Genomic DNA, 13,753 nt, shown 5'->3' with positions numbered 1-13,753 from the left:
GGAGCTGGAGCAGTTTTTCCTTCAGGAATGGGCAAAAATCCCAGCGGCTAGATGTGCCAAGCTTATAGAGACATACCCCAAGAGACTTGCAGCTGTAATTGCTGCAAAAGGTGGCTCTACAAAGTAAAGTATGGACTTTGGGGGGGCAGTTATGAGTTTTTTGTCTTATGTTGTGTGAATCAAATTACACAAACCCCCAAAAAATATATTTTAATTCCAGGTTGTAAGGCAACAAAATAGGAAAAATGCCAAGGCTGGTGAAAACTTTTGCAAGTTTCCTGAAACGGGTCACATGTACAGTATGTAGCTAGAGGGCTAAGCTGTGAACATTAGCAATGTCTTTCAAAAAGGAGACAACTCACAAATGCGGAAAAAATGCAATTTTATAAATTCTGACAATGACTGAATATGAAAGTCAGGAATCAGATTCTGAAGAGCTGCCCGCCCGACCTTGTATCCATTGAGAACCCTGAATCTGAGGACACCTTGCCCACTGACGAAGTCCCAGGTCCCTTCGAAGATGCTGGTGGTAATGGAGACAGACCGACAGTGAATGAAGTACAGGAGGTCTGTTGTAGCTGGAAGGCAGCCAGCCATTTCACCCCTCCTGGCCCTGCAGTTTGCTTTGATGAGTCTCAGTATGGAGTGCAAAGCTCCTTGCCATTTCGCTCTGAGGCAGAGTGCCGTTTCTGACAGAGGAGTGGTGGGAGACATAGTAGAGGAGACCAATCGCTACACCTACAGGAGAAGAGCTTCCTAGTTCTGCTGCGATGCCTTCGTCAACAATGCTGCTGCCAACCTAAATGACCCGTTACACAAAATAATTTATGTTCTTACCAACCTGACATCAGCATTTGGTCGGGTCTTTGTGCCATACCATGACTTACACATTGATGAGTCCCTGATGTTATGGAAGGGTAGGCTGGATTTCCGTCAATATATTCCCTCCAAAAGGCACAGGTTTGGGGTCAAGTTCTTTGTTATGTGCGACGTGAAGACATGATTTGTCCAGGACATTACATTTAACATTTACATTTACATTTAAGTCATTTAGCAGACGCTCTTATCCAGAGCGACTTACAAATTGGTGCATACACCTTATGACATCCAGTGGAACAGCCACTTTACAATAGTGCATCTAAATCTTTTTAGGGGGGGGTGAGAAGGATTACTTACCCTATCCTAGGTATTCCATTATATAGTCTACACAGGGTCCACCCCTGACATCCATTTTTATGAGGGTCTTGGGGTGTCCGGGTCCACGGTGATGACCATGCTGGTGAGGGATTTTTTGTAATTGGAAGTACAGTTCACATACAGTTCCATTATATGCCTTTAGAGATGGGGGGTGGAAATGCAGTTGTTCAATCACTGCATGAATATTAAATATGGGTTATGCATATTCACAAGTTCTTGCAGGTTTTTTTAATCTAGAACAAAAAAAGTTGTTGTTTAACCACCACTAATACTTCCATAAAATAGATGATAATTACATATAGGCCTATGTGTTTTCTTGCTGTGTTTTCATCCAGTAAAACAGTTAAGGAGTGTACGTTCAAACAATATGTTGCGAGCATACAAAGCCGGCTTCAATCATCAGCTTGAAAATGTCCAGCTCTAGTTATGATATTGGCAAATAATGTTCAAGACTTTGTGTGTGGTTTCTGAAAGTACAGAATCAAAAATTATTATTAGTAATTAGAATACAATATCAAGATATATCAATAAAACAATGAAAGTAACATAACACTGCTATAAAAAATTACATTGACAAAATCACAGATCATGAGTTCTATAACGTAAGAAACAGTAACTGTTGCGCTCCACAAGGGGGAAGGGCAGAACAGAGCTATGCTAAACAGGCCAAATGAAAACAAACCATGGTCATAAGGTCAAGGTATCTTCAAAAGACAACAAGCAAATACTTCTAACGCAATTAGCATTGTTTTACAATGTGGGGACCAGCCAGAAACTGTGAAACAGTTTGTGCAGGTCCTGTTCTGACAATGGGGAAGTGCTTGGGGAAGTTTGTCCAGCTCAGTAAAGCCAAAAATTATAATTGTCTACAGAAGTGAAATGGCCTACTTTTATGAGGAGGCGGAACACACAATTCAAACTGTTGTTCGAAAATCATTTGAGATTGACAAGTTTAAACCGCCTAGAAATTAAAAACTACTCAGAACTGCAATAAATACAGTATGCATGACTGATGGTGAATGCTGTATTTCTCTTGATTAGCTTATTTTTTTAACAACTAAATTAGACAATCAATGCTGTGTTATCTGATTGATGAGATGTTGATGAGCCGGGTCTTTATCTCCATTTGAGGTAGTAAAAACAAAATCAATGAAACTGTGTTGACTCCCATCATCGACTGCAATCTTCTCAATGTTTCAACAACTCTTGAGAATAAATGTGAGGAAATTAGAAAGCAATTCCACACTAAGTGGTCCTGTATATGAAACAATTATAAAGCACCTTATTTCAAATCGAAATCACCTTTTAGGGTTTTGGTTTATTTCATGTTGTAGGCCTAGATATAAACTGATTTGCAGGACCAAAATGTGTTTTTGTTTTACAATTAAATTGTCAAATGCAATTTGCCATGTTTATGCTGTATGCTTTACTGTAGGTATCGACAAGATTGGAGTGTTGACTATACATAATATATACACACAAAAGTGTCCTCGGTTGCAACACTCACTTCCGTGTTTCCAAACTGCCTCTGGAAACAATGTCAGCAAAATAACTGTTTGTCTGGAGCTTCATGAAATGGGTTTCCATGTCAGAACAACTGCACACAAGCCTAAGATCACCATGCGCAATGCCAAGCGTTGGCTGGAGTGGTGTAAAGCTTGCCGCCGTTGGACTCTGGAGCAGTGGAAATGCGTTCTCTGGAGTGATGGATCACGCTTCACCATCTGGCAGTCCGACAAACTAATCTGGGTTTGGAGGATGCCAGGAGAACGCTACCTGCCCGAACGCATAGTGCCAACTGTACATTTGGTGGAGGAGGAATAATGGTCTGGAGCTGTTTTCCATGGTTTGGTCTAGGCCCCTTAGTTCCAGTGAAGGGAAATCTTAACACAACATCCTACAATGACATTCTAGACGATTCTGTGCTTCCAACTTAGTGGAAACAGTTTGGTGAAGGCCCTTTCCTGTTTCAGCATGACAATTCCCCTGTGCACAAAGAGAGGTCCATACAGAAATGGTTTGTCAAGATCGGTGTGGAAGAACTTGACTGGCCTGCACAAAGCCCTTACCTCAACCCCATCAAACACCTTTGGGATGAATTGGACCGCCAACTGCGAGACAGGACTAACATCAGTATTCGACCTCACTAATGCTCGTGGCTGAATGGAAGCAAGTCCCCCCAGCAATGTTGCAACATCTGGTGGAAAGCCTTTTCAGAAGAGTGGAGGCTGTTATAGCAGGAAAGGGGTGACCAACTCTATATTAAAATGGCCATGATTTTGTAATGAGATGTTCGACAACCAGGTGTCCACATGAGTATAATCAATTTACAGGCATTAGCTATTGAAAGTATTATTATATATTGTTTTAACCTAAATCAAAAACAGTTTTTTAACAAAAATGCAACCGACATCAAAAAGCACTAATCGCTTAGCACTATTTAAAGAAGCTTAAGTAATAGCTAACGCCTGCAGATTGATTATACCCATGGGAGGAACATAAAATCAACACTCCAATCATCCCGATACCTACTATGAACCAAATACTGGTATTTTAAAACTGTTTTCAGCAATACTGTCCCTCTAACTTGAATTAGTATTATATTATTAATTAATACATATTAAACCTTTACTGTATAATACATCATGCTTTTTGAGGTCGGTTCCGTTTCTGTTCAGGTAAAAAACAAAAAACCCGGTTTCAGATTTCAATGATGATACTTACAATTATTTTAGTGCGTTTTTATCAAAATTATAAAGACAAATATTGAGAACATTCAATTGCCAAAACATTCCATTATAATATTCCATTATCTTTTTAAATGTGATAATAGAAAATAATTTTATTCCTTAGTAATCATAACCAAAAATAAATCAACAATTTGGTTAATCGCTCAGCACTATTCCATAATGATGAAATTACCCTACACACAGCCATTTCATTGAGTGCGAGTATTCAGTTAATTGGTGTGGCAAATGTTTACATATCTCGGCAATTAGCTCAGCATGGACGCTAATATCAATAAAATGTCACGCCTTGGTCATTGTATCTTGTGTTTTTGTTATATGTTTGGGGTAGGCCAGGGTGTGACATGGGTTTATATGTTGTATTTCGTATTGGGGTTTGTATTAATTGGGAGTGTGTATTATTGTGTGTCTAGTTAGGCTTGGCTGCCTGAGGCGATTCCTAATTGGAGTCAGCTGATTCTCGTTGTCTCGGATTGGGAACCGTATTTAGGTAGCCTGAGTGCGCGTTGTATTTCGTGGGTGATTGTACCTGTCTCTGTGTTAGTCACCAGATAGGCTGTAATTAGTTTCACTCGCTTGTTGTTTTTATATTTTCAGTTATTTCATGTACCACATTATCTTCATTAAAAGTCATGAGTAACCTACACGCTGCATTTCGGTCTGACTCTCTTCAAACAACAGACGAACTTCGTTACAGAATCACCCACCACCATTCACAGACCGAGCAGCGTGTGAACTGGCAGGATCTAAAGGAGGACGTTGTGGACGGCAGAAGCAGGGATTATACGACGTGGGAAGAAATCGACAGGTGGAGGAGCCCGCCTGGGATTCCCTACAGCAAAGCGAAGAGGGCTATACACGTATGGAATCGAAAAGGAAAGCACGGCTTTACAGAGCGAAAACCGTAGGTAACGGGGGAAAGCGCAGAGAGAGAGTGGCAGAGTCAGGAGTCAGACCTGAGCCTACTCTCCCTGTTAATTGTGAGGAGCAGCAATATGAGGACTTCTGGTCTTGGGAGATGATATTAGATGGAAAAGGACCCTGGGCGCAGCCGGGAGAATATCGCCTTCCCAAGGAGGAAATAGAAGCAGCTAAAGCGGAGAGGCACAAGTATGAGGAGGCAGCACGGCGACGCGGTTGGAAACCGGAAAGTCACCCCCAAAAATGTATTGGGGGGACTAAAAGGGAGAATAGTTATGCCAGGTAGGAAACCTGCGCATACTCCCTGTGCTCACCGTTGGGCTAGAGAGACCGGGCAGGCACCGTGTTATGCTATGGAGCGCACGGTGTTTCCAGTGCGGGTGCAGAGCCAGCTGCGACACATACCAGCCCTTCCTATTGGCCGGGCTAGAGTGGGCATCGAGCCAGGTAAGCTTGGGCAGGCTCGGTGCTCAAGAGCTCCAGTGTGCCTGCACGGTCCTGTCTATCCAGAGCCACCTCTACACACCAGTCCTCCGGTAGCAGCTCCCCACACCAGGCTTCCTGTGCGTGTCCTCGCGCCAGTACCACCAGTTCCAGCACCACGCACCAGGCTTCCTGTGCGTGTCCTCGCGCCAGTACCACCAGTTCCAGCACCACGCACCAGGCCTCCAGTGCGCCTCGCCTGTTCAGCGCAGCCAGTGCTTTTCTCCCCTCCTGCGCTGCCGGAGTCTCCCGCTTGTTTAGCGCAACCAGAGCTGTTCTCTTCTCCTGCGCTATCGGAGTCTCCCGCCTGTTTAGCGCAGCCAGAGCCTTTCTCCTCTCCTGCGCTGCCGGAGTCTCCTGTCTGTCCAGCGCCACCAGTGCTCCCAGTCGGCCCAGCGCGTCCAGTGCGCATCGCCTGTTCAGCGCAGCCAGAGCTTTTCTCCTCTCCTGCACTGTTGGAGTCTCCCGCCTGTTCAGCGCAGCCAGAGCCTTTCTCCTCTCCTGCGCTGCCGGAGTCTCCTGTCTGCCCAGCGCCGCCAGTCGGCCCAGCGTCACCAGTCTGCCAGGATCCGCCAGAAGTGCCAGTCTGCCAGGATCCGCCAGAAGTGCCAGTCTGCCAAGATCTTCTAGATCGGCCAGACAACCTGAATCATCCAGGTCCACCAGCCAGCCAGGATTTACCGGAGCCTACTACCTGCCTGAGCTTCCTCTCAGTACTGAGCTTCCTTTCAGTACTAGGCTTCCTCTCTGTACTGGGCTCCCTCTCAGTACCGGGCTTCCCCTCAGTACTGGGCTGTTGCGGTCCCGGGCTCCCCTCTGTCCCGAGCTGCCCCTCTGTCCCGAGCTGCCCCTCTGTCCTGAGCTGCCCCTCTGTCCTGAGATGCCCCTCTGTCCTGAGCTGCCCTGCTGTCCTGAGATGCCCCTCTATCCTGAGATGCCCCTCTATCCTGAGCTGCCCCTCTGTCCCGAGCTGCCCCTCTGTCCCGAGCTGCCCCTCTGTCCCGAGCTGCCCCTCTGTCCCGAGCTGTCCCTCTGTCCCGAGCTGCCCCTCTGTCCCGTCCCTCTGTCCCGAGCTGCCCCTCTGTCCCGAGCTGCCCCTCTGTCCCGAGCTGCCCCTCTGTCCCGAGCTGCCCCTCGGTCCCGAGCTGCCCCTCAGTTATGTGGGGATCAGGGTGAGGACTATTAGGCCATGGTCGGCGGAGAAGGTGGATTATCCTAGGACGCGAAGGGGAGGAACTAGGACATTTATGGAGTGGGGTCCACGTCCCGAGCCAGAACCGCCACCATGGACAGACGCCCACCCGGACCCTCCCTATGCTCTTGAGGTGCGTCCCGGAGTCCGCACCTTAGGGGGTTCTGTCACGCCTTGGTCATTGTATCTTGTGTTTTTGTTATATGTTTGGGGTAGGCCAGGGTGTGACATGGGTTTATATGTTGTATTTCGTATTGGGGTTTGTATTAATTGGGAGTGTGTATTATTAGGGGTGTGTCTAGTTAGGCTTGGCTGCCTGAGGCGATTCCTAATTGGAGTCAGCTGATTCTCGTTGTCTCGGATTGGGAACCGTATTTAGGTAGCCTGAGTGCGCGTTGTATTTCGTGGGTGATTGTACCTGTCTCTGTGTTAGTCACCAGATAGGCTGTAATTAGTTTCACTCGTTTGTTGTTTTTGTATTTTCAGTTATTTCATGTACCGCATTATCTTCATTAAAAGTCATGAGTAACCTACACGCTGCATTTCGGTCTGACTCTCTTCAAACAACAGATGAACTTCGTTACATACAAGCACTCTTAGTCCAATGTTCTCATTATTATGCAACCACCAGCAATGCAAACTGCACCAAAATATTTCAACAGAACAGAAGGAAAGAAAAACAGCGAGCGTAAGCATCTCTCCCTTGCTGTTTTCACTTCTCTCCCAAAGGCACCAGGTAAGATTAGACAAAACTAGATGAAGACCTTCATGGGGAGATTCCATTGATCTGACTAGTTTATCAGGAGCGCCAGCGGTGACACATTTTTCCTTCACCGGTAATGTAGGGTCATAAAAGTCTAGCTCCCCATGCCAACACATGACATCTGTTGTTTATGCATCACTGGCTAACGCTAGCAACCAGGGGACAAGGGGTGAGACTAGTCCCGCAGCCATGAAATAGGTCTACCAACCCAGCAGCAGCCAGATCTGTGCCTCTCTCGCTGTCTATCGTCTCGCTCTCTCAGCCTCTGTCCCTCTCCCTCCCTCCACCCTGACAGTCTGTTCCTGTCATCCTCATCCAAAACTCCACAGCACTAATATGTAAATAGTGGCCAAAGGATCATATATCAGGCTTTGTGCATTGTAGGCTGACTTGTTGAGATTGCAGAGTTGCTGCTTGATATTGCCTTGTTCAGCTGCCCGCTGCAAGCTCTTATTGTTTTTGGAAATGGTCTTATTCTTGAGTGTCAGTGCTCTAAACTCTTAGAATTAGTGGTAACTCGAGAAACCCTGGAGATCTTCAAGTAACCCCTGGGGTTCCTCAAGTAACCATTGCTAGTCAATGATTCATATTTGCACCTTCTGTTAGTTGAGGGGTTCTTTAAATGGTTCAAAGAAGCAACGGGTTCCTGGAGGAACCCTGGAGTGGAGACGTGGCTTAGTGGGGGCATGGCTTTAAGATATACTGTATTTTTTGTTGTTGAGTTTTTGTTCTGTTGTATTGCCATCACATGTTACGGTTGAAAACAGACAGTTTTGTAGCTTCAATAATGCTATCAGAGGTGTTGGAGTTCCTCAAGAGCCTATGCAAATCCTAAAGTTGTAATAGTTACCACTTTCTTACTGAATTATATTAGAATGTGTAATATGCATAAATAGTCAAAGAAAATGTTCATGGGCAGAGTACAAACTGCCTAATGAAGACCTAAGGATCGAAACGTTGTTATAAATAAATATCACCTGGGAGCATGAGCAGCAGACTTGCGCCGAAGTTCCAAAGGCTGGGCCTAATATATGAGAGTTTTGTAGTGATTCCTATGTCGGTGATGAAAATAATATTTGTTGGTCTGTGGTGTGTAATGAGGAACAACCAGACGCTGCACTTGACGCATTTATGAAATTGCATATTCCAGTTACTAATAAGCATGCGCCTATTAAGAAATTACTGTAAACATGTTTTTTATTCAATAAAATAATCCCTGTGGATTTACGAGGAATTGAAAAATGGTATGGTTGAGAGGGACAAGGCTAAAGGAATAGCAAATAGGTCTGGCTGCACAACAGATTGACAAACATACTGCAAATTGAGAAATCATGTGACTAAACTGAATAAAATAAGAAGAAACTATACTACAACAGATAAATGATAGAAAGAATGATAGTAATTGTTGGAGCAACTTAAATTATATTAAACCTCTTTGTGATAGGAGGCAGCATTGGGAAGTTTGGATGAAAAGCGTGCCCAGAGTAAACTGCCTGTTACTCAGGCACAGAAGCTAGAATATGCACATAAATATAATTCGTAGATTTGGATAGAAAACACTCAAAAGGTTCCAAAACTGTTAAAAATAATGTCTGTGAGTATAACAGCACTCATATGGCAGACGAAAACCTGAGAAAAATCCAACCAGGAAGTGGGAATTCTGAGGTTTGTAGTTTTCAAGTGAATGCCTATCGAATATCCAGTCGATGTCAACAGTCTTTAGGAGTTGTTTCAGGCTTCTATTGTGAAAGGGGAGAGAATAAGACCACTCAGAGTAAGTGGCTCAGCTGAAAGCCATGAGTTGTTTATCACACGTGGCCGTGAGTGCGAGCTCCGTTCCCTTTCCTTTCTAATGAAAGCAGTATTGTCCGGTTGTAACATTATTGAATATGTATGATAAAAATACCCTAAGGATTGATTAGAAACATTGTTTGACATGTTGCAATTTCACTGGCTGTAGGCCAGGGATTCCGCTAGCGGAACCCCCTTCCCAGAGAGGTTATGGGGAAAAATGCAAACTTACAAAACCCACTAATATTGCCAACTACAGTGCCTTGCGAAAGTATTCGGCCCCCTTGAACTTTGCGACCTTTTGCCACATTTCAGGCTTCAAACATAAAGATATAAAACTGTATTTTTTTTGTGGGACACAATCATGCAGTGGAACGACATTTATTGGATATTTCAAACTTTTTTAACAAATCAAAAACTGAAAAATTGGGCGTGCAAAATTATTCAGCCCCCTTAAGTTAATACTTTGTAGCGCCACCTTTTGCTGCGAATACAGCTGTAAGTCGACAAATTTTAGTTATTGGTTCATTGGCAAGATTAGCAAATGTAGGCATGACATGCCAGCAACAAACACTGATGCTACACATCCAAGTATAACTGACCAAATTATGAAAGACACAAGCACTGTGAGTTTGAATTCCGTAAAGTGAGTGTGGAAGAGGGGAAAAAAGTGTTGTCTATCAACAATGACAAGCCACCAGCGTCAGACAACTTGGCTGGAAAATGACTGAGGATAATAGCGGATGACATTGCCACTCCTATTTGCCATATATTCAATCTAAGCCTACAAGAAAGTGTCTGCCCTCAGGCCTGTAGGGAAGCAGAAGTAATTCCACCACCCAAGAATGGTAGATCCCCTTTACTGGCTCAAATAGCCGACCAATCAACCTGTTACCAACCATCTCTTCACAATCCCCAAGTCAAGAACAGACTATGGGTGGCATAAAGTACTACGTAGAGCCATGGCTACATGGAACTCTATTCCCCATCAGGTAACTGATGCAAGCAGTCAAATCAGATTTTTTTAAAATGGATAAAAATTCACCTAATGGAACAGCGGGGACTGTGGAGAGAGAGACAGACACACACACACATACTCTAGAACACACACTCACGCTGTAATATTGCTGTATTATACATGTTGTATTGTATATAACATTATTACACCACTTTATGATGTACTGTTTTATATTTTCTTTCATGTGTGATGTAAGTGCATTAATGTGTTTGGACCGCAGGGAGAACAGCTGCTGCCTTGCCAGCAGCTAATGGGGATCCCTAATAAATATAAAGGCAAACGCAACGCATTGCGCCAATAGGGTTAACCCACTTGATGGGTATTGTAACATTGTATAGTGTGTATCGCCCGTGGTTTGACTACTCGGCCCCCTCATACATACGGCCTGTGCGTTATGATGGCCTCACGGCTGCCATCCCACTTCTGACACCAACGTAGCAAACAAGAGGGGCAGGGAAGTCAACCTGGGTCACTGCTGTGAATGGCAAGCACCCTACGCATTGCACCAAGAGAGTTTACCCACATGGTTGGAATTGTAACATGGCTCATATAGCCAGAATCGTTACAATACATTGGTGATGTAATGATGATGATTAGTTCAGCATCTGTTACCAACAGTTTACCTAAAATATTCTGGATAATCCTACAACCACTAGTCAGAGCTTGGGTAACCTACATCTTACAAATGAAATTAGTTTACCAAACATTCTCATGATTCCAAGCCCAATAAAATATTTCTGCAATTCACTGATAAATAAAACAATGAGCTATCAATTAACAAACACATAGAGAAAAAAAGTATACATTACCTCGAAATAAGAAGGCTTTGCTATTTTTGTGAAGCCCTGCCACTTGGGTAATTCCAAATGTTGCATTTGCGAAGTCAAGTTCATTGATGATATCAATCTGGTAATCGGGATCTATTCCAAAACCGAAAACTGTAGGGGGGAAATATTATTTAGCCATTGTCACACATTGGGTGCACAGTTACTATCACACATCCTCCCACCTACACGATGTGTATAACGTACAAGGCACTTCTTTAATAATTGAGTTTGAGCATCAAACTTCCGCCTCTGCGTGATACACAATGAACTGCAACACAGTCAAATACATGAGAATTGAATTCATGCGATTTCAAAGCACCTTCACCTCGGTACAGTGGCAATCACATCAGAGACAAAGCGCGTAAATCGCATGGCACGAGACATCATATACCGTATAATGGCAGATGACTTTAAATGAAACTCTATATAATACAAATATTGGACTTATTGTTGCGCGGGAACAAATTGACTGCTGCATCGACCTGTGTGATACCTGTCATTTGTTTAGGGACTTATGCGCGTTCTACAGATGTGGTCTGACAACAACATACCCTACGTTTTAGGAGATGATAACTATGCTATTATTCTGTACTATAAAACTAATTCCAAAAATATGATTTATAAATGAGGGGAAATTGATACAATTTTTTAAAATTCATAATAAAACAAATCTACAAGGGACAAACGAACAAAAAGCCGATAGAGGTGCTTATCGGGCTATGGAGAAGGAGAGGGTGCGCATTAAACAACTAGGCTGACAGAGCTGATAATAAAAACAATAGGTAAACTAACTGCACATGTCCCCGTGTGACACCTACCTGGTTTCGCAATGAGCACTACGGATAACAAAGCCACGTAAATATCCATGTGTGTGAAGTTGCACTGTACAGTTTCCTCGGAAATATCCTACGTCGAGCGCTTCGCTGGCAAAACACTTGCTCGAGTCTGTCTCGCAAACTGTGCTCATCTCACTGGTGCTGGGTGCAGTGGCTCGGAGCGTTCCACATCATGGAAATAGGGGTTCTGTCGGTGAGCACGTAAATTCTCTTGAATTTACTCTAAATACTATTGCCATCCATTCAATTAGTGACATTATTCACAAAGCTGGAATAAATCCGCATTAGCCATCCTTCTGAATTGAAATGAATCTATAGACGATATTGTTGCACAGCGAAATTAATCTTAATTCTCCCCTTCATAAACTATAGACACGTCCAATTCTGGAGTGAAAGGTTTTTGAAGAAAGTCAACTGGGGGACCTGTAATAAGAGTTGGGATTCTAACAAGTAGACTATATGTAATCACATAACACATGAATCATCATCTCTTACATAGCCTTTGCTATTTTTTGCAGATAATCAGATGCAGCATTTTTCACAACAGAATAGGCCTATGATAATAAACCTAAAATGAATTGAATCAACCGGATTTCTTTAACCAGCTCATAGTCAGGTCCTCATGTTTGTCTTTTATTCGGGACTTCACGGTGTTAAACAGCATTTCAACCATAAATCCCGACATGTGTCCATCTCCTTTATCTTCTCCCTTCCCTCTAACTCGATCAATCTCTCTCACCCCTAGGATACTGAGGGCTTTTTATAAGCACGGGTACTCCAACCTACCTTCCTCCTGGGAGCTGTCTTTGTTGAATACCATTAATCACGCTCCTTGTTTCTCCAATACAGTTAATAATCACATCCCAAATGGCACCCTTGTGCGCTACTTTTGCCCTGTGGGCTCTGATCAAAAGTAGTGCACTGTGTATGGAATAGAGTGCCATTTGGGAGGCACACAATATGTGTAGTGTGTATATTGTGAGGTTACCTGCATCGACAAGCCATGCGCTGACATTGAAACAATAACATTTAGTCAGCGATTATGGCATTTATCCACAGCGTGGACAAGACCTTCTTTGTGTGCAGAGTAATGCAGTCCGAGCGCAAGGGAGATTTAAAGTTCTCGATATGATGTGTGTGACGAGTCTACGTCTACTAATTAGTAACTATAAAAATATATATATATCAAACTATCCTTGCAGATTCATATCTTAAAATCCAATTTTATTGTATTGTGCAGTGCACATATTTTCAAATACCCAGGTAATGTTAATTTCGGTGTTTTTGTTACACAGTTCGTGAAAATGAAAGATTACTACCCAGCAAAACAAAATGGGTTCCGTGAAGATTCCCAGAACATTCCTTAGGTTGTGGCAAATGTTCTCATAACACAACAAAATACCCAGTTGTGCTGGTGATTATATAAAACATTCACCTTATGTTGCAAGAATGTTCTCAGAACACATTTTGGCTGTTCTCTAACTGTAAACTTAATGAGAAAATTTGGGGAATGTTCTGTGGTGGTTGTTAAAGACGTTGTGCACAACATTTTAGTGAATGTAAGGAGAACATTCCAAGGATATTTCTTTTAAAACCTTTTCAAAAAAACATTGTTATCCAAAACATAATTTTATTTTTTTTGGGGATGTTATTATCCTAATGTTAGGGTTTTATATAAGTATACTGAACAAACATTTAACTCAACATGTAAAAGTTCCATGTTTCATGAGTCAAATAAATGATCCCAGAAATGTTCCGTACAAAAAGCTTATTCCCCTCAAATGTCATTCACAAATTTGTTTACATCCCCTTTTCCAATATAATTAATCCACCTGACATGTGTGACATATCAAGAAACAGCATTACGCAGGTGCACCTTGTGCTGGGGACAATAAAAGGCCAATCTAAAATGTGCAATTTTGTCACACAACACAATGCCACAGATGTCTCTTTTTTAGGAAGTGTGCAAATGGCATGC

At 43.1% G+C, this 13,753-nt stretch overlaps 1 protein-coding gene across 2 annotated transcripts in view; it reads right to left on the bottom strand.

Annotated features, from left to right (window-relative positions):
- Positions 1–11,896, bottom strand: part of LOC118402851 (protein kinase C-binding protein NELL1-like) — a 387,979-nt gene extending 376,083 nt beyond the window's left edge. For both annotated transcript variants that reach the window (XM_035801186.2, XM_052478791.1), the window contains exons 1-2: positions 11,758–11,896; positions 10,922–11,050 (exon numbers count right to left, since the gene is read on the bottom strand). In XM_035801186.2, coding sequence (XP_035657079.2) covers positions 10,922–11,050; positions 11,758–11,806 — 178 coding nt within the window. In that variant the 5' untranslated portion in view covers positions 11,807–11,896. The remainder of the gene's footprint in view (positions 1–10,921; positions 11,051–11,757) is intronic.
- Between the last annotated feature and the right edge of the window lie 1,857 nt (positions 11,897–13,753).

The sequence above is a fragment of the Oncorhynchus keta genome, chromosome 2 (assembly GCF_023373465.1).
Source record: "Oncorhynchus keta strain PuntledgeMale-10-30-2019 chromosome 2, Oket_V2, whole genome shotgun sequence".
Taxonomy (NCBI): Eukaryota; Metazoa; Chordata; class Actinopteri; order Salmoniformes; family Salmonidae; genus Oncorhynchus; species Oncorhynchus keta.
Note: the sequence above shows the minus strand (reverse complement) of the source record. Positions and strands in the feature narration are given on the sequence as shown.